At 39.2% G+C, this 21,560-nt stretch overlaps 1 protein-coding gene across 4 annotated transcripts in view; it reads right to left on the bottom strand.

The window, feature by feature from the left end:
* ATAD2B (ATPase family AAA domain containing 2B) overlaps positions 1 to 21,560 on the bottom strand; it is a 215,152-nt gene that overhangs the window by 47,134 nt on the left and 146,458 nt on the right. For 2 of the 4 annotated variants that reach the window (XM_077812463.1, XM_077812464.1), the window contains exon 28: positions 16,802 to 20,278. In XM_077812463.1, coding sequence (XP_077668589.1) covers positions 20,237 to 20,278 — 42 coding nt within the window. In that variant the 3' untranslated portion in view covers positions 16,802 to 20,236. Of the gene's footprint in view, positions 1 to 1,387; positions 6,828 to 16,801; positions 20,279 to 21,560 lie in introns of those variants that run through there. The other 2 variants (XR_013345548.1, XM_077812465.1) reach the window with 2 other exon arrangements.

Here is a 21,560-nt window from a genome sequence, read left to right as displayed (position 1 = left end):
AAGAGAAAAATCTGCATTTTACTCCTAGAGAGCAAGCTTGATTCTTAAAGTAACTGCGTAGAAGATTTGTTTTACTGTTACACATTAGGCATCAGACTATTTGAAAGAAGGTCAAAGTGTCCTTATCACTTTGATTCCCACATTTGTTTTTAACAAATACATGCTTTTCAATACCAGTGACTGAGATATATCTTGTGTGACAGCTGGCGTAGGTTGATGTCAGTCTTCCATCAGATCAAATAAATACTGCAGTTCTCTAGAGCAGCACCAAAAAAGGAGAGAGAGAGAGAACTGATTGTAACAGCACTCTATGTGGAAAAAGGTTTCTTGGGTTGTATGGACTTCTGCCCCCTACATGGCAGCATTTGTGTGTTAGGAGTGGAGAGTGGTTTCTATCTTGTTTTCTACTGTATGAGCAAAACTTGACAGTGCTTGCAACGTCCAATGCAAATTTTTTTTTTAGATTCCAGAGGCATTTTCTTGATTAAACTAACCTCTTTAAAATGTTCTGATTGGAATCGTGTTAATAAAAACAAACAATATGATGTGGGATTTCCACGATTTCAGTACGTTATTTAAGAAGATGCCTCGTGTTATGGTTTATATACTCATTTTTGGATCATAATCAAGATTCCTTATGTTGGGATATATGCCACTATCTTTGTTTTTAAATTACATCTAAGAGGACATCTTAAAAAAAAACCAAAATCTTATCTCCCAATTAAAAGATATGGAAGTCTTAAATGCAAACTTCTCTCACTAAGAAGCATCAGAATGTTTCAGAATAAAAACATTCACGTTTTAAACACACAAGTTTAAATCCCATAATAGAAAATGCATTGGGTAAAGCCCAGTATAAGAGAGACAGAATGATTACTGTGTAGAGTTGTAAGTATATGCACAGCACAGGGGTTATATTTTTATATATATATATAAAAACATTGTCTATCCAGAGCAGCATTGTGATGTGAAAATTCTTTATAAATTTGTAAATGGAATGATCAAATGGGAGATGAGCAGGGAGATATAATGGGGGAAAACAGATTCTTACAGTTAACAAATGGAAAATAACCCTGAGCAGATGATTTGTGTGATTTCTTTCCAAACAGAGCAGCAGAAAGAGAAAGAGTTGCTACGTTTGCCTTCACAGTTTTAGATTCTAAATGCCATGGTGGTAATTCTGTGGAGAGATTCCTTTACAGAATGTGTGTATGAGACACACTACGGTCAATATCTAGTTGAATTTCATACCAAATATGTTAGCCTTTTTGTATCAGGGGAGGTCTGGTTACAACTTTGGGGAAAACAATGCAGATGGTTAGCCAATCACCTTAAAGTTATTTTATTAATAATTGTTTATAAAAGAACAAAATAGGATGAAATTTGTATCTTGCAGTATTTAAAAATAATGTGCTCAGTCAGGCTGTAGGGTGACTCGCGTCTCTCTCATTTTGATAGTGAAGTTCCAACCTTTGTTATGCAGTTGTTTTGATTATTTATTCTTTAGAGAAAAAAATAAGCACAACAAAATTATATACATAATATGTCATTTAAAGTATTTATGTCAAACAGGGTACAAGTGTGAACCTAAAGATTGGAGCACAAGTTTCTAACTGCCTGGGGCAGGACTAATTTTAGCGTTGGTGTGTGTCTACCTCCAAAGGAGGTGCTAGCAGTCAACAAGACCTAACACATTCAACATTTCCAATTTAGCTTATTTCTTCATTTCTCACACTGGAGCAAAACTGGCTATTTCTGTGACTAATATAAAACAACCAGGGTTCTCTGTAATGGCATTGTATATAGTTTATGTTTACTGTTAAGTTGTTATATTATAATAAATATATTTATAGATCTAGAGTCATCATCCAGATTGGATTAATTTTGTTAAGAGTGAACACAAGGCAATGCCACATTAATGTTGACATTAATTTTCCTTGCAACCATGGAGGAAAATGCTTTTGTTCCAGCTGGATCTCTCTCTGGTTCAATTTTTCTTGCTAATATTTAACTGACTACTAACTTCCAACATACCTGCATCCTAGTTTTTTTTTTTTTTTTTTTTTTAAAAAGAGCTTATAAATAACTCTCCATTTATCTAGATAGCCTTCCTTTCCCCCACTCCATTTTTCCAAACTTCTATTAAGTAAAGAACCAGAGGGCTCGTTTTCTATCAAGGTTTATACAATTATCTTGAAGCTTTATCTTAAAACCTTACTAAACTGCTTTATTTAAGTGAGCCTGGAGTTGTGCTACTTGGTCTTGTAATTTCTAAGAGATGAAAGCCACTTTTGCCCTGTGGTCAAGTTCCTTCATATCTCGGAGTGGGAGTTCAGCAATCCACAAAAGGACACTTGTCTCCAAGAGCACTGAAGTGTAACAGTTCAAGGTTCCTCTGATGTTTCACTGGATGTCATCTGTTAGCTGTAAAACACTGGATAGGGAACTAATGAGGAGACAAATATAACTAGTCCCAACTACCTCTCCAGTGGGAGAGGCAGTACATTGCAGTGGAACATTTCAGACCTATAGTAGGAACAAACAACTGTTCTATACATTTACAGAAATAATTAAACTATTGAGTTTGTCTCAGCTTCATTCAGACTGCAACTTTGCAAGTATTTACAAGCTTGACTGCAGTTTTTAAACATTTTTGTTTGGTCTTAGTGGATCAGGTTGAACAGCACATGAAGATTATTAAAAGCCTTGCACTTTGGTATTATATAGCCATGACCCAGACCACACAGGATGAGTTTCCAACCCGTTCATCAACACTGAAAAGATGGTCTTACTCAGCACTGGTCAATAATGCTTGGTAGGATGAGCAAGACACAGGCTATTTGCTTTACTTTCATATGAAAATTATTTTAGTTGTCCCCTGGGAAGTTGGCTGAGAGTCTGTGCTAAATGAATCATGTGCACAGATCTGCTAAGAGGTTTTGTCCTTAAAAAGCTTTTAGAAATTCCATGGACAGGCTGGCTCAGTGGACTGGTAATGATACCAACCCTTTCACCTCTTGTTTACTAGTATGACTCTAGATCAGCTCACTGGGGACTGAAAGTTACCATGTAAGGGATGCTTACATACTCCCACAGTTCCCATGGTTGCTGTTTTCCTCTGATTGTTTCATTGAGTAGTAAACTTACCAAGCGAATCAAGTCTTAACTACAAGCAAGGAGACACAATCTGGGAGACTCCTGAATCTCAAATGCTTCCTGAGTAGTTGCTAATGAAAGGGCAGCAGTTCCTTTGGAAAGGTGCTACATTACCCCTCCACACTACATTCAAAAGGTGGTTTAATTTTCTAGTCACGGCGGATCAAACCCCAAATAGGATGTGTAGTCCTGTGCTGGGCAAGTCATACCAACCTCTGAAAAATACCAGTAGGGGGTGTCTTTAATACTTTAACACTTGTATAGCCTGTCATGCATATAAAGTCTAATCAAATTGAATGAGCTCCTTAAACTAAACCCCTTAATGCTCCATTTTACCTTTCTAGAGTCCAGGAGCTTTAGAAGCAGGTATTGAACCCTCCTTTCAGATGAAATGGAGATACCAAGGTGTACAGAAAATACAACACTAATTTTTGATCATCCTGGGGGTCCTGGTTAGAAAAAATGAAGAGCTAGAAAGAAAATTATCTTGAGAGAAGTAGGCAGAGATGTTGCTGCATGGTGTGTCTATCATCTCATTACACAAGGTATGGAGATACCAGGAAAGAAGTGTCATCTCTGGTTTGAAGAACCACTCTTTGTATGAGTCTGGATTAAACACTGGCCCAGTTTAGATTTCATGCAAGTGCGGGCTGTCACCTGGGCCAGAAGAGAATTGTGACTAGATTCCTCAGCCAAATTATCCTTAATGACAGAATTTAGTCTCTCTGCAAGTATCAAAGTCAGACATTGGCTCCAGCTGTTGGAGACAGAAAAACCAAAGGAAAAGTGGCAGACAACAGTGGAAAATGAGCCTGTCTCAAGCTGCCCCTTGAAACAAGCTGTAAGTTGTCTTCTCTTGGATGACACATTCCATGTTTAGAGTTGACGTTAGCTTGGGGGAAAGGTTACTCCTGAGAGAAAGGTAACAAATTCCATTTTTCATCAGCCCACAAGTTCTATTTTAATTAAGTATAGCAGATTAATACACGGAATTACAAGTTTTGGCTCAGCTAGTGCCTAGGAGAGGGAAGCTTTGCCACTGATATCAAGCCTAATGTCTGCATTTGTTCCTTATTATATGAATAACAAAGGGTAACCAGCTGCTTGTGGTTTTTAATTTTGTCATCTTTCAATGTCTTACTAATATCCTCTCCTCTTTCGCAGTTCACAGGTGAGATCTTAAGGGCTACCTTGGCAATATCAGTCTCCTTTAGGACCTGGCCTGAGGACAGGGCTGGCTGCCCAACTGATAGTGCATGTTCTGAAACCTTCCTTCTTGCAGCCATTCGAATAGCTTTCTTTGGCCCAGAAATCAGGCTGGCAGTCTGAATTCCAATGTCTGTTGTGTAAGCCATAAAGTTGTTATAAAACCTAGGTTTTGTGATGGTGTCTTAGGCCCAATCTGGGACATCAGTTCTGAGCCATGTCTACCACAGCAATACATGCACTTTCTCCACGGTTCAGCTTGTGTAGCCTTATATTTCTTCTCACCCCTTTGTGTAGCCACAGAGTATGGATACAATTAAGCTTAGCTGGCAACTGCAAGCTGTGGAAGCCTTTGTGTTTTATTTTATCTGTAAAAACAGATTTATAGAAATAATAGCTCTTAAAGGGTAGGGACTGGCACCTTCTTCTCAGGTTGGGGAATATGCTCAAGCAGAGTGGTTCCCAGACTGTGATATGTGGGGCATGGGCTGGTTTATAACATAGTAGCAGAATAAGAATCTGTTAGATGAAATTATGAAAATGGGAGGCCAAATACTTTTGATTTTTAAAATCTGAGAACCGGGAGCTTATTCTAGTATGGGCACTATCCCAAAGTAAAAATAATCAGACTTTGGCAAACTGAGCCTAGATTCTGATGCATGCTGGCAATTCTGTAGCCACTTCATTTTTGTTAAAAACTATCTTTGTAAATAATTATTAATTTTCTTGTTCAATGAGTGCAGTATCCCATGTTATTTAATAATATTAAATTCAATTTCATCTTGTCCCCCACCTTTTCAATATGCCACAGATTTTCATATTGGCAATATATAATTGCTATGTAGAAGTTTAGAGGGGAAAGCAAGAAGATTCCCATTCATATCTGTCAGTTGGCCTGCAGTTTTTAATCTATTTAACATGTACTCTGTTGATACTGCATAGTGCTCAAATTTTAATCAGAATGTCATGAGGTGCTAAAACAGAGTACAAGAGTCTAGGTATTACATTAATGCAGATTACATCAATTCCCTGGTATTATAGGATTTATTAAAAATGACCATCTGCAGGGCAGAGATCTCCTCAGCCAACTCTTATTAAGACTCTTGGATACAGGTTATCCAGGCCTTCTGACTCAAAAATGTTTATCCCGAGTAGATGAGGTCTAATAACCTGCCATTACTAATGCACTGGAAACTGCTTCATCATTCTCTTATCATACAGACATGTCCCTGCTTCTTTCCACATTCAGAAGAACAATGTGCTGTTCCCAAGCTGTGAGCCCCATCGCCAAAACTCGAGGTGCTCCTCAGAAGACCAGGGTGCCCTACACACCAGACGCCCGGGGTCTACACCCTACACAGCTCTCCAGGTGGCCGAGCAGAGCCTCCTACAGCTATACTATTTTTAGCAGCATAGCGTCTGACTGTCAGAGCCTTTTCATGCCACAGTGAAAGACTCCATCAGTGGGAAAAGGCTCTAGCAGGGGAAGGAAGCAGGAAAAGGCTCCAGGCAAATGCCCCCTGCCAAAGTCTTTCCCTGACACGTGTACCTACATGCTGCAGTGAGTGGGTATGGAGTTTGCTTTTCACTGTGGTGTGTCGCTACAGGTGTGATGTGTAGCTACAGCCGCAGCAAGTGTAGACAAGGTGCGAGAGGTGACTATTACAATGTATAAAGGACTTTCACAAGGAGAACATACCAGATAAGAAAGGGGCCTTTCATGTAGCAGAGAGAGGCATAGACAAGAACAGATGGTGGGAAGCCAAAGCCAGACACTGAAATTGGAAATACGGTACATTTCTAACAGTGAGGGTGATTAATCCTACCAATGGAGAGGGTGGTTTCTCCATCTCAATGTCTTCAAATTCAGACTGAATACCTTTGTGGATGATACGCTTTAGCTCAACACAAGTTATTGGGCTCAATACAAGGGTAACTGGGTGAAATTTAATAGCCTCTGATATAAAGCAGGTCAGACTAAATGTTCTAGTGATCCCTTCTGGCCTTAAACTTGCTTGAGAGCAACTCTGTCCTAAGGGTCTTCTTCTTTGAGAAGCTAGTTGTTACTAGATTTTGCTAATCTCTTCTATTTCTTCACGTGTAATCCAAAATGTAAAGAAATGATTAATTGGCTCACTGAAAACAGCGCAAATCCTGCAGCATATTCATTCTCCTGGCACACAATGTAAGGGGAAAATCAGGAACAGTGGCTTGGCTAGGGGCAGGGAAAGAAGCCAGCCTACACTTAGGCACAGCAGCAATACATTACAGTCTTTCCAAACAGCGTACAAACCCATCGGCTGTGTACACACAGGCCCGACTTTGAGAGAAAGCAGGTATGTGACCACCAGTACCTCTGGAACTGAAATGATGATCCATTTCTTCTTCCTCCTTTTCAAACAAAGCACTTGATTGTAATTAGTAGAGCTGTATTAATAATGGATTTTTTTGGTTCACTGGCAAGTCTGAAAAAATAATTAACAAATGGTTTTGGATCAAAAACAAATTTTTCAAAAATTTTGGCAACCCAAGAAGTTGAAAAAAAAAAAAATCTGTGTCAGGTCAATATTTTGTTTTGATAAAATGAAACATTTTGTTTCAATTTTGATCATTTAAAAACGTTTTGTTTTTAATTAACAAAATATTGAAACAAAGTAATTCAAACTGAAAAAGCTAAACATTTCATTTCAAATCCCTTTTAGAATCTTTTTAGAACTTTTTTCATCCAAAAATAATTTGCTACAAGCAACACGAATTCACAAAACATTCTGGTGTCACCAAATCTACATCTTTTGCCAAAAAGTTTTGTCTGCCATATACCAGAGAAATATGCAACAGAAACAACTATCCCTAAGTATGTCCTTGACACCCCAACTCACTTCAAGTGAGTTCAATTTTATATGAATGTTATACAGTTTGCAGATCCCTGCAGCACTACTCATTAATACTTCAGCCACATTTACCCTGCCAATATGTGTTGCTTGGACTCTATGGGCCTTAGGATTTCTTTCCTCTACTTCTAATATGATTTAGTATGTAAGAATCCTATTGCCTCATCATGCCTCTGCACTTTACTACTCTTAAGGTAGAAATAATAATAATACGTGATACAGGCAGAGCATAAACACCTATTGTCAAAGTTGCACAAACTATTCTAAGGGGTCACTTTTAACGACTTATAATTTTGACAGTTTTATTCTTTTCAGCCCAACAAAATATTTTTCTAAATTTTGACAAAAATTCGGTCAGCCATTTGTGTTTATGTGGGGGTGTGGATGGAAATAAAAATTTCCCATAAAAAGAGTTTGCAGCTTTTTAAAAACAGCTCTACACTCACTAGCAGAAAATAAGAACTTGAAATTTTGCAGGAAGACAGTCATTAGTCGCAGACCGTGTGTGGCACTATCTTTTACTACAGAATGCCATGAATGTGTTTCAGATTTATTTTTTAGAAGTGTTTTTATGACAGGTAAGGAACTGCTCTGTACTAATCTAAGAATACTGAGAAATAATAATTTTATAAACAAACACTGTATGTGACCTCGTAAGGTGAAGTGATTGTATATTGGGTTATATGACTTTTCTGTAGACTGGATCTCATTGAATTGGGGGTGCTGTGTGAAGAACAAACAAGAAAGTAACACAATGGCTTCTCAGATAGGAACACCCAAGCATAGGGCTGAAAGACCATGGGGCAAGCTGTTAGCTTCAAGGACCCCATTTCCAACAGGTCACAAACTTTGTTTTTGCCAAACCTGAAATCCTGAAGATCTAAAACACTAAACAGCTAAAAAGCCCTTCTCAGAAGAAACGGGCAGGAGGCGGGGAGGAGTTTGAACTAGGGTGACCAGACAGCAAGTGTGAAAAATCGGGATGAGGATAATAGGGGTCTATATAAGACAAAGCCCCAAATATCAGGACAGCTGGTCACCCTACTTTGAATGGTCAGAAGCTATCAAGGGACACAGGGAGACTGCATGGAGGGAGTCTGAAGAAGTTGATCTAGGGAATGGTAAGCCTTGGAGAAAATCATTCATTCATGAAGACTTGTTCATTGTTTTAAAATGTCTTTTCCTGGGAGATGCTTTTGTTCCAATACTTGGCTTTAAGAAGACTGTTCACTGGCACATAGCACCAAGAGCAAAGGGTTAAAACAAAAAAGACTTATGAGCATTGGTCTTCCCTATACTGTAATCTTTCATTGCCAACTTTTGTAAATTCTCTTCTGCCCAACTACCTCTATCTCTAGGCTGGGAGAAGCAGACTGTTCTGTCACTCCTCCAGTGTCTCCCCTTACATCCCTGTCAATGTTCACAAACACTCTGGGCAGCCTGACAGCCCACCCAACCCCTTCTTCCCTAGGCAAGCATTTTTGAGGTTTCAGCATCCCCTTTAATCCTATACATAGGACTGGGAAGAATAAACCTTCCCAATGTAGCTGGAGCCAAGCCAAGGGTATTGCTCAATGAACAGCTTCCCTATTGTTTCCTCAAGGACCCTTGGTATTCTCTCTGGTAGTACCGTATCTTTGCCATTATTTCATTTCCTGTTTCCCCTTTCTAGCGTCTTTCAACTGTGCTGCTAGGCAGGAAAATATCACAGAAGGAAACTGAAAAATGCCTGCTATTTATAAAAAAATACAGGTATTTCCTTCACTCTCCCCTGGGAGAATTTCATGAGTCTATCGCAGGAGACAGGTACTGGTTAGAGATCTGAGACCTGATGCAAAGAGAGGGGGTAGGGTCAGAGGTGCAGATAGCCCAGAACCATTATAGTGACTGCATTATTTGAAAAATAACGTGACCACTATATAACACTAAGTCAGAATGCATATAGAGAAAGGGTGGAATCAATGTTGTGCACGCAACTTTAACTTCATCATGCCCAGAATTCTGATGCTTCACTTTGCAATCTCACTATTTTAATATAGTTTTTGTACTGAATTATTAATATTCATTGCATTTTTATAATACCTTCCATCCACGGCTCTTAAGGAACTTAACAGATCCTAGATCTAGATTCTGCCATCCTTCATCACAATAAAAATACTATCTTACTGCTCAATTATTTCCAGTGGAATCAATGGGAAAAGATACTTGTGATGGGATTTATAAATCCCATGCCAGGCAAGAAGGGGTTAAACAGCAGCTTGGGGCTCTGACAGACCTGTCCCCACTGCACTTGTGAGGAATGGCAATCTTGGAGGAGAAGCTTTAAAAGGGAGAAGCTCAATTCAGAAGAGCCCAGCCCTGGGCTAGCAGGTAGACAGACCCTGCCCTGCTAGCTTCCAGGAAGGAGCACTTTGGAGGATAAAACTGGCAGAGGGTTCTTGCAAACACTGCACAATAGCCTTGAGCAGACTCAGCCAGACTATGGCTCTTCAGGTATCTCCTGAATGAGGAGGCCAAACAGGAGAGTAGTGAGTAAGAGTAGGGAGGTGATTTTATCTCTATATATGGCATTGAAGGGACCAATAATGGAATACTGAATTCACTTCTGATATCCATATTTTCAAAAGGATATTGAATCACTGGAGCAGGCACAGAAAATAGCTACAAGAATGATTTGAGGGCTGGAGAAAATGCCTTACAGTGAGGGATTTAAGGAGCTCAATCTGTTTAGCTTACTCAAAAGAAGATTGAGCTGACAATTACAATGTATAAACACCTTCATTGGGAGAAAATACCAGGTAAGAAATTGGTTTTTCATGTAGCAGAGAAAGTCGATATAAGAACCCGTGTCTGGGAGCAGAAGTCAAACATTCAAACTGGAAATACAGCACAAATTTCTAATACTGACAGTGGCGGATTTTCCACTGGGTTAACATGGCCCATGCCCAGGGGCCCCGGCCAGTTGGGGGAGCCCTGGAAAAATAGGTACACCCCGCACTCCCCGCCCACTGTGACTGCCAGAGAACAGGGTCAAGGGATAGAGGTTGCCCGGCTCACCTGGCGCTCATGCTGGGCAGCAGGGCAAGGCCCCGTGCCCTAAGCCAGCCCCCCAGCAGGAGCACCAAGTTGGCAGGGGAAGCTCCCGCGTCCCAACCCAGCTCCCCAGCAGGAGCACCTGGGGCAGGGCAGGAAGGGCAGCAGGGGTGGAGAGGGGACCTCCCTTGCTATGGCCCAGGGCCCCACAAACCCCTAATCCGCCTCTGAATACTGAGGGTGATTAACCATTGGAACAAACTACCAAGGGAAGTGGTGGATTCTCCATTGCAGTGTCTTCAAATTAAAGGTGAGTGCCTTTCTAGCAGATATGCTTCAGCCAAACAAGTTATTGGTGAAATTTAATGGCCTCAAATATAAAGCAGATCAGACTAGATGCCCTAATGCATCCTTTTAGCCTTAAACTCTATGAATAACTTGATGTTTCTGCTAGAATTATCAGCAAATAGCTGATTATATTTAAATTGTCACTAGGTTTCAGAATCAGACCAATTCCCATCTCTGATTTATTATGGAAGACTGGAAAGTACAACTGCAGCAGTTACGCTCAGTTTTAATTTTTATGGTTGTTTTCACAATCCTGAGGGAGATAAAAAATAATGACAACTTCACTTCTGGAACAAAATTCTAGAGCAAGAAGTAGATTAAGGATGAAATTCCACAGCCCTGATGCAAGGTGAAAACTGTTAGTTTTAGCTCCACTATTACACTGTGGTATTTTATGAAAATTACTTTGTACAGTTGTGTTTCAAATACTTAAAAACTGTAAAACTGTTTCCAAAATTTGATACTTTAATACAATTCAGCATCTCACAGTTTATCCTTTAGCCTATTACTAAAATCGATGAATGAATATTTGCTGTTCTTCAAAGTGGCTTCTGCATATTCCTGTAAGTCAGATTCTACCCATGTGAGCAAGAAGATGCAAGCCCTACACTGTACAGAGACAGCCAAGGTGTTATTGAAAGCTGATTTTGGAGATGCATGAATGGCTCCATAGTTTAAGATGCATCAAGATTTGTACTTAGCAGAATGAGTCACTCCATTTCATGCTTTAGTGACTGAATTTAGTCAAAATGTAACACAGTAACTCCTTCTAGGACAAATTAATTTTCTGCCTTTTTTGGTCTAAGATTTACTAACTTTGCCAGAGGAAATATTTTTCAAGCAAGCATTTTTTGAAACTTCTCCCAAGTTTCATTTCCCCACTCCCACACACCAATAACTGAAGAACCATACAAACTCCTCTCACTCACTCGCCTGTTTCAGGGATAGGACAGTTTTCAAAATTCACTCTGAAGCAAAATGTTTCCCCCTTACTCATCACACCTATTTTAGCTCTGCAAAGACAAGCTGACACATTCAAGTTACTCCAACTACTTCCAGTCTCAAACATCACCCTGTCTACCTCATTGAGATCCCAGCTGTCTTACAGATACATCCCACCAGCCCCCTGATCCAAAGGAGCCAAAGAACAATCTGAGCAGCAGTGCATGGGAAAGAGGCGAGAAGTCCCCCATAGCACTGCTTCCTCAACTCCCCTTGTGCCCCAGCATCTTGGGGAGCTCGAGTGTCTTGCAGAGAAGCATAAAAATGTATGGTTGGAAGGGACCTCGAGAAGTCATCAAGTTAAGGCTCCTGCATGGAGGCAGAACCAATTAAACCTAGACCACCCCAACAAGTGTTTGTCCAACCTGTTCTTAAAAACCTTCAGTGATGGGGAATGTGCAAACTCCCTTAGAAGCCTATTCCAGAGCTTAACTATCCTTGTAGTTAAAAAGCTTTTCCCAATATTTAACCTAAATCTCCCTTGCTGCAGATTAAGTCCAATACTTCTTGTCCTACTTTCAGTGGACTCAGAAGGCAACTGATCACCATCCTCTTTATAAGAGCCCTTAATATATATGAAGACTTAGGCCTCAGTCTTCTGTTCTCAAGACTAAACGTGCCCAGTTTTTAAAAAAATATTTCCTCATAGGTCAGGTTTTCTAAACCTTTTATCATATTTGCTGCTCTCCTCTGGGACTCTCTACAATTTGTCTACATTTTCCTTTAAGGGTGGTGCCCAAAACTGGACACAGTACTCCAGCCAAAGCCTCACCAGTGCCCAGCAGAGCAGGAATTACCTCCCATGTCTTAAAATACGACAGTCTTGTTAATACATTCCATCCTTTTTTTGCAACTGCATCAAATTGTTGACTCATATTGAATTTGTGATCCACTTTAAGCCCCAGATCCTTTTCAGCAGCACCACCACCTACCCAGTTATTCCCCATTTTGTAGTTGTGTACTCGTTTTATCCTCCTAGGTGAATTATTGTGCACTTATCTTTACTGAATTTCATCTTGTTGATTTCAGACCAAGTCTCTAATTTGTCAAGGTCATTTTGAATTCCAATTCTGTCCTCCAAAGTGCTTGCAATCTCTCCCCGCTGGTGTCATCTGGAAATTTTATAAGCATACTCTCCTCTAGATTAGCAAAGTCATTAATGAAAATATTGAATAGTACTAGGCCCAAGACTGACCCCTGGAGGATCCCACAAGATACATCCTCCCAGTTTGACAGCAAACCATTGATCTTGGAATAACTTAACAGCTCCAAGATTGCTTCAGCTAGTTTCTTAAATGGCCTAGATTAATTTAATCTCTGACTCAGGATATTCTTCTTAACGTATGCGCAATGGGCCGGTTACCTTTGTTGATGCCATCAGTTATTGAAGTCTCCACTCCACTACCTTACTCTTACCCATCCCCTTATGCTCTAACAAACCTATGACTTCTGAGCGGGATGGGAAAATGGAGTTGAGCTTGGATAAAACCATTGTCTGTAGCTCATCAGAGAAATCTGACTAGTAGAATGGTACAGCAGCATTCTCTTCACTGGAACAACCTGGGATGAATTTGCCATCCCACTTAAATAGAAAAACTATTTTTAATCTTTATTTAGCAACTTTTATATTTTAAAAATAGCCTTAGAATTTCCCTACTATTAAAGTATTATTTAACGCTATGGCATTATTCAAAGGTGGCCGCACTGTAACTGGAATTTAACAGTGGTTATTCCCATTCACTGTTATCAGGTTGAACTAAAACAGACTCCCTGGAAGGTGCCCAGTTTAAGTGAGCATAACATATATTAAATTATATATTTTACAAAAAATCATACATGTAGAAATGCAACAGTGGCTGGATTAACAGCTGTTGAAACTAATGTCCTGATTCTTTTCTATTTTAATTGTGCACCCACAATGAAGTCCTGAGGTTTTGGTTTGTTTTAAACAAAAGAAAAAGTGAGGTATTCACTTCACTGGTTTACAAAACTTCTTGCTTAGCAACTATTTCACTTCCAGATCTCGTAAATTCCTTTTATATCAGTTTATGTGCAGGGCTAGATAAAGGCCTAGGCTCAATAGGCTGATGCCCAGGGACGCAACTGCTGGAGTCACAGGACAACAGAATCTCAGCCTTCATTACAAAAAAAATTTTCCCCCATCTAGATTTCACAGTTGCAAAGAAACCCTTGAAAATATTGAGTTTATCTGAGCCTCTCCTGAGCCTTCAGACAGCTTGAAACAATGGCTCCAACTGCCCCATTCATCTTAACTGAGAAGTTTGATCCTGGGTAGGGATAGGGTATCTGTCAACAGAATAGGATTGTGGTTGGGAGTTAAGGGAACCCTTGCTGGTGCCATCCTATCATAGTACTTTCTGGGGTGGTATCAGCAGGACACACACACACTCTTGCCCTGCCTCCCCTTCCCCCCACTCCTGATGCCGCCGCCTTTTGCTCTGATAGCTGGGTGCTAAACTCTCCCTTCATGGAGAAAGACCACAGCCCGCTTAAAGACAGAGCATCAGGCTCCAAGGAAGGACCAGTCTGCCACAAAAAGAGTGGTGTCAGGTCCCTTGCCAAGCCAACACCCAGCTCTGGGCTTGACAAAGCCCTGGCTGGGATGATTTAATTGGGGATTGGTCCTGCTTTGAGCAGGCGGTTGGACTAGATGACCTCCTGAGGTCCCTTCCAACCCTGATATTCTATGATTCTATGATCCTGCAACCGCCAAATCAAGGAGGGTTTGGGCTGCTTACAGGGCCAGACCATGGACATTTATAGGGGATGTGTCCAGAGCCCCGAATACACTTAATCTGCCCCTGTGCATATGGGTTTAATTAGGCTATGCAGGTACATACCTGTAGACTTAAGGTATAAAATCCGATTTGCTCTTGACTTCAAAAGGACTACCGTTTTCACCAAGAACATTTCCTATTGTGCCTGCTCAGTATACAGTTTTCAACCAGTAGTCTCCTAAATGAAACCCAATGTGCTGCACACCCGAGTATGCTAGTCCAAGTCTAAAATTCAGGTTTCTGCCCTGAAGAGTCTGCAATCTAAACAGATAGTTTAGAGAAGGAAGAAGAGCAGAAGCTCACATGTACATGGTCATTTTCATGATTTTAGCAGAGTAATTTTATTTTTTAAACCATTGCCCATTTAGTTAACATTTCATGAAGAGAGGTTATGTGCCTCTTGTAATAAATAAGGTTTACAGGAGGATTTGAAGGAGGAAATGGTGAAGACACTTCATGCAGTGTCAGGGGTCAGACTTTGCTCATATTTTCCAAAGAACTTCACTCAAGACAGAGACCAAGCATGGAAAACTTGAGCCCAAACAGTTTATCCTACTCAAATATTCCCATGATCCAACAGGGTTTTAATGGAATCATTTTATAACTCAATATGACAGCCACAACCAAGCTACTGCTTACTGCTTCTGAAGCATCATTCACCCAAAGATATCAAAGCACTTTAAAAACATTTAGTACATCTGACAATTTGCCTGTGAGGCAGATGATATCCCTGTTTTGCAGATGGGTAAGACAAAAGTCACCCCACTCAGTGCAGAACTGGGAACAGAATCCAGCAGCACCAGTATGTGCTCCAGATCACAATGCCTCCAACAGCGCACAGTCTGAGACAGCCATCAGGGTATATATGGATAGTTCCTGTATCACTGAATTGCATTTGCAGTCCCAGGTGAACCATATCCAGCTCAAGAGAAGGTCCAATTGCACCCCTTTGTGCTGAATGATTGTTTTTACGGTCACCTATCCATTAGATAGTAGTTTAAAAGGCAACTGTCAAGAGTTAAACCCCTAACTGACCTCAAATTATTCTGGCCTCTCAAACGTGGAGATGTATATATAGAACTTAGACGCATAGGTGTTAAGGTCAGAAGGGAACCATCATGATCATCTAGTCCAACCTCCTACACACTGCAGGCCACAGAACTGCCTTCAGTCTCAATTGCAAAATCTACTCAGGACAGGCATTTGTGATTCCAGTCACAGTGAAGTAGAGGAGACAAAAATTTTCAGTGCTCTTTACTCATGGAGACATCCAGTAAAACAAATGTAGTTTAACAAATGTAATTTCAAGAGCTGTGCTCACATCAGCAAGGCACAAGTTTCATTCCTTTTATACCAGAGCAGTAGACACAAACATGTTGTTGGACCTGAGTGTACCTCCAACTGGTTAACTCTCTATTCTGATCCCCCTGAAGTTACTGTTTGCCAAAAGAGTGGCACTTGAAATCTGTCTAAGCTATTGGGTTGGCATATAAAAGCAGAACAGGAGAATGAGACCTGAAATAAGATGTTACCAACCTTCCTACCACACCTCCTCTTCACATGCATAGGAACTTTGTATTCCCCAAACACAAGGCAAAAAAGGGGAACAGGATCAAAAATTCAGTATGCCAATTCCTATAATTAGGCATAATCCTAAGGAACCGCACATCTGTATCTGCTCCATGTTATATAAATTACACACAGCCTTCTAGCTCCAGGTAAGTTGCCCATATGGCCCTCAATTGGGCAAAGTCTGGGTAACCCTTGATTTATGTAATCTCTATACTGACAGTTTGTCCCAATTTGTATTTCAGCTTGGATTTCTAAAAATAATCTTGGAGTCTGCTAGAAGCATATCTGTAACCTGGGTTGAGTTAGAATTTTAGCTTTAAACGAACTAAACCACTCCAAAACGTTAGAACAATTTGGAGAAGTGAAAAATGTTCATTACATAGGAAGAAAAAGAGTTCATCTGGGGAAAGGACTTCAAGACAAAAGAAATCAATGGCCCCACATTGATGCTAATGTACAGCAAAGCAGCACTACTCACTTGCCATTACCCTACAATTTACCTTAGTTCGTTTCCTAACAGTGGGGAGATTTTTCTTCATGAGGTTATTTAACTATAATCCACACTGCAAATTTGAAATAGTTAGCCAAAATTAAAAGTGGATGTTTTCCTCTAACAGGAAAACATTGAGAGCAAAGTTACTGACTAAACTGCCTAAACATCCAAACAGTGAAATCCCAGAAATAAATTATGCCTACCGAAAAATCCATGAAATCCCTGGCTTGAAAAAGGCTGACGTTCAGTTAGGAGATTACCATCTCATTGAAATGCAAGAACATTTTTAATGGAACTAAAGCCATGTTTTTCTTGTCATCTTTATTCAAGTATTTCACAGCAGTTATATTACAAATTACAGTAAAATGTTCAAAATTTCCAGAAGTTCAAAAATTAAATAACTTACTTCAAACTAATGTAAAATGAAGTTAAAATGCAAAACATCAATTTTAACACAATTCTGAATAAAACTATAGAATCCAAAATATATCATAGTTGATGAAAGAAGTCTACTTAATCCACAAAGTAGACATACATTAACCAAACATTAGGACTCCCCGATGTCTAAATAACCCAATGTACAAGACACACAAGATGCAGGTACAAGCCCAAATTCAAGCTTATGTTGTGATTACAAACAATAAAATAAAATAATGACTATCAGCTGCAGGACCCGACATTCAGTATATTGAATGTAAAAGCCAGAGCTGACCCACCAACTTAATCAAAAAATGGGAAGACAATACAAAAAAAAAAAAACCCCAGTAATCCTATAAATACACTGGCATATGAGAAAAATCGAAAAAAACAAACAAAAATTAATCACAGGTGAGATTCAAGCTTGCAAATACTATTAACTCCACAGCCACCAACTTCACCCTAGAACAGTTCCACTACCTCCAATACAGTCCCAATGACCTATAAAGTTTACCTCCACCTGGCTGTGCCACACTGTACTGACCCAAGAACAAGGCCTTGCACAGGAGTTTATTTGCAATTTTCACATCAGAAAACAAGGAACAGAGGTCGATTTGTACAAATCCTTGCCAGTGCTATACGGCAAAACAAAAAATAAAGATGTACAAATAGTAAACAAGTTTAGACCACATGGATAGATTAACAGCTGCTTTAACTCTATACCCACCAGGCATCTGTAAAGGAAAAAAAAAAAAACTGATGTAGTAATGTGGTTATTTGGGCCAGAAAGGCAGGTATAATTTTACCCAAGAAAAACACATTTAGATTGGCTAATTCTTTTCAGAAGACCTAAAATATTGAAGTTGCAACTCCTCAATTAGTAAAGTTGCACCTTTCAGTTTCCATATCAACTTTTAATGACTATTAAAAGTTATTTTAAAAAGAACTGACCTGTTGGAAGCATTTTAATGCTAGGTGTGAGCTTTAATGCTATGCGTGAGCTTATATTGGCTTGTCAAACTCACTGATGACTAAAAACTCAATTGTTTAATTCATACAGATTTAACAACATGTTAAAAATGTATGTAGTTTTTCCTTTCACAAGTCCTGCTACTACCTGACAAATACTTCTCTGAATAAGTGAAACTGGAATAAATATTTTTTTTTAAAAAAATGCTGCAGCAAGAACCTGAGATTTGCAAAAAACCCTTTTACCAGAAACTTGCTACAAAAAATCTGCTACATTTTATTTAATCAAATCTTAAAGTTTGCAACAATTTCCATCAAAATACAAAATTGTTATTAATGTACCAGACAGAAAAATATCTGAAACAGGAACGATGGTAATAAATACTAAAGGAAACATGAAAAAAATCCCCATAATCAAATTTGAGAGAGCAAAGAACACCTTGTTTGAAATGTGGGGGTTCTGTTGGTTTGTTTTTTGTTATTTTTTAATCGCACTTTCTCACCAAAATATACAGTGTTTCTACATGGGTTGCATTTAGAATAGTATGACTAGATGCATACTAAGCCTTCAAACTTTTTTCTCTTAGATATTAAGAAAACAAGTGGCATTTTGGGGGAGAAAAAGGTCACACTAGAATTAGAAGGCTTAAACATAAAATACAAAGAAGCACTTTGGATTACTGCGGTATCCCAAGGCCCAAGTTTGTTCTTCTGCAGTGGCATACTACTACTAGCCAAAGAAATGGAGACAAGTACCTTAGCTTCAGCATGTAAACGGTAGCAGAGAGTGTTACAGTTCTCCGTAAACACTGTTGGTAACTAAAATAGAAAAAGCTGAGGTAGCTCAGTATCTCTGCAGTAGTCCAAGACGGTTTTCTCTAATTAAAAACAAAGCACGTGTTGCATATTTTGGAAAGACGCTCCTGCAGCTACATACAACAGTTATAATGAACGATAACATATGGTAACACCAGCCAAGCTGTCTACAACATTTTCTACTTATTTGTCTAAAACAAATCAGCCCAGGTAATGTTTTAACACTGAGCCTGTGATAAGACTTTTACTGCAACGTCCTTGCCTCTTGCAACTGCCTAGATTGTGTGTCTCCAATTTCCAAAAAGGAAGGTTTTGAACTACTGATACACTCACTATTCAGCTACAGAGAACTGCAATCCACACAGCCCAGTTCAGAGGTCCACAAATGGCCAATGATAATATAAAGTATCTTCCCCGCCCACCCCCCCCACGTTAATACTGCTATACATGGCCCAAGGTGTGGGAGCCTGGACTCAATTGTACTTACAGTGAGCTAGGGCTCCAGGACTTTTGGCTAACTGTCTCTCCTTTCTATGTCCATTCAGCAAGTCTTAGCTTTAATAAAAACAAAACTTCAGAAAGAAATTAAACATCTTTTGTTTCTAAGAACTCAAAATGGACAACAAATAAATAGAATAGTGGGAAAAAAGAATAGCCCCCTTAACGAATATTCTCTTCACTTCGTTTTCAGCAACATACAAGAGTTTCACTCTGTAGTTTATTTCTATAACATAAATATACCCATAGAATAAAGGAATTTCACTGTTTTGGTAAAGTGTGTTTCTTTTTTCAGTGTGTCTTAGTTTAGTTCTGTAGAGTAAGACAGGCATTTTAGAACCATAATACTGGTTGCCATTCAATGATGAGGAAATCAAATCATCCTTTTGGAGCTCTTCATTCTGAAGACAGCTTTCTAACTCTGCCATTTGCTACAAGCCCAACCATTTGAATAGCCTTATCTTTCTCAATTGACTAAAAAGGCACATTAAAGGCAGTTCTAGAGAGCCTCATTTTCAAATTACTGTACATCCAGTTACTCAAGTTTCCTAACACAATGCATCACTGTCATCTTTGAAACAGGTTTCTGTCCATTACCCCAGAGAACAAGAAAAAAAAATTGAAAAGGAAAATTTAAAAAGTTGTCCATTTAAAAAAATTCAACCTAGTTAGATCTGCTCTATCCAGTTTTTTTGTGTTTGTTGGTCTGCTCCACTGTGTCTGAAGTTTCCCAAAAGATAATGCATGTAGAGAGAACAGGAGCAGAAATGAGAGCAGTTTCTGTAGCACCAAAAATCTCCAAGTTGTGGTGTTGTATTCTTTATTTAGATCAGATACAACTGTCTGAAGTTCTGTTTGGTTCTTGTAGGCTGGTTGGTTTCAGGTACCTGAGACAATAGCACCAAATTTAACAGAAAGAGAGCGAGCACTTAAGACCAAGGCTCTGCACATACTTGGTGCAATTGGAAATCGAATGGCTCAGAAGACTGCTCTCCCATGAGCAGTTTAAGAGGATAAACCCACCCATCTCAAAGAGATCACAGGAATGTTTCAAACATATGAACTGTTCTTTCCATTTCCTGCAAGAGACACCAAGCATTAATTATATATAAATACACAGCAACAGAGATAAAGTTAAATCAGATCTACTATGATTTTTTTTAAACCTGAACAAATAATTTATAAGAAAACAGACAATTCTGTTAACCATTTCTGCTAGTGGATGGAAAACAATAAATGGGAGACTAATTAAAGAAGCATTAATGCAGAAAACAGTTTTCCTAGTTGATGGTTAATGGGAAGATGTGGGTGTATTAAGATCAGACTTCAGATAAGATAAGACTGATGCGCCTTCCATGTATTACTAAATGAGGAATGCTGAGGGGTGGACCAGAGCTGCTGCCAAGTAATACTTTTGTTTGTTGATTTAAGGTCACTCATTTATCTAAAACATGGCCACTGAAAAGTAGTAGTCTTTTTCCACATCATACAAAAATGTAAGGTTTCATACCAACCATCTACTGTCCAGTGGTTAGAAATGAATCCAGTATTTTTTAAAACCTAATCTTATAAATGGACTATAGCAAAAGACATGTTCTTCAGTCTGAAAAGCCTTTTCAAAGGAAGATATTTAAGCACTAATAGCACTTTACGTTGCTAAAACACTATGCTTACTCAAAAGTCCCAAAGTACTTTACAAACTCTTCAGATATAGGGCTTCTGAAATGCAAACATTTTGAAGGTAAAGGGTGGCAGTGACAGAGACAACTGGCTCACAGTCTGCTGGACAAGATGGGGTGAGACACAAAGATTTTGCCCAAGGGTAGTAGGGAAAATGCCTAAACTTGCCAATCACATCATGGGATCTTTAACAACTACAGAGCCAAGAAGGCTTTCATTTTTGTGTTTTACATGAAAGCCACATACAGAAGTTAACATACAGCTTAATTTATGCACCTCGTAAGAATGAAGGGCTGAGATGAGGTTCATTTGAACCTGTAGTTCCAAGTAGTCAAAATATTCCAGACCTACTACTTATATTGAAAGATCAGTAGTGCAAAGCAAGCCAAGAATTTAATCTTTACAGCACTCGTATGAGATAGATATCATCAAGTATTAGTTCCATATTGCAGAAGAGATTACAGAAATTAAGTCATTCACCCAAAACCCAGAATAGTAAGTGTTACGGCCAACAAGACTACTTGGATACTCCTCCTTCTTAATGGTATTCTAAGTTATTAGCACCTGTTTTCCCAAGCTATCAGATTCCTGTCCTTACCCTCACCCTCTAGAGAATGAGTTCATACTACTTCTCCAGTCTTATATCTGAATTTTATGGATTTTGTCATTTGCCTCCTTTAT

Source organism: Eretmochelys imbricata, chromosome 3 (assembly GCF_965152235.1).
Source record: "Eretmochelys imbricata isolate rEreImb1 chromosome 3, rEreImb1.hap1, whole genome shotgun sequence".
NCBI lineage: Eukaryota > Metazoa > Chordata > Testudines > Cheloniidae > Eretmochelys > Eretmochelys imbricata.
The sequence above is the reverse complement of the archived record's forward strand: the minus strand, read 5'-3'. Positions and strand labels throughout refer to the sequence as shown.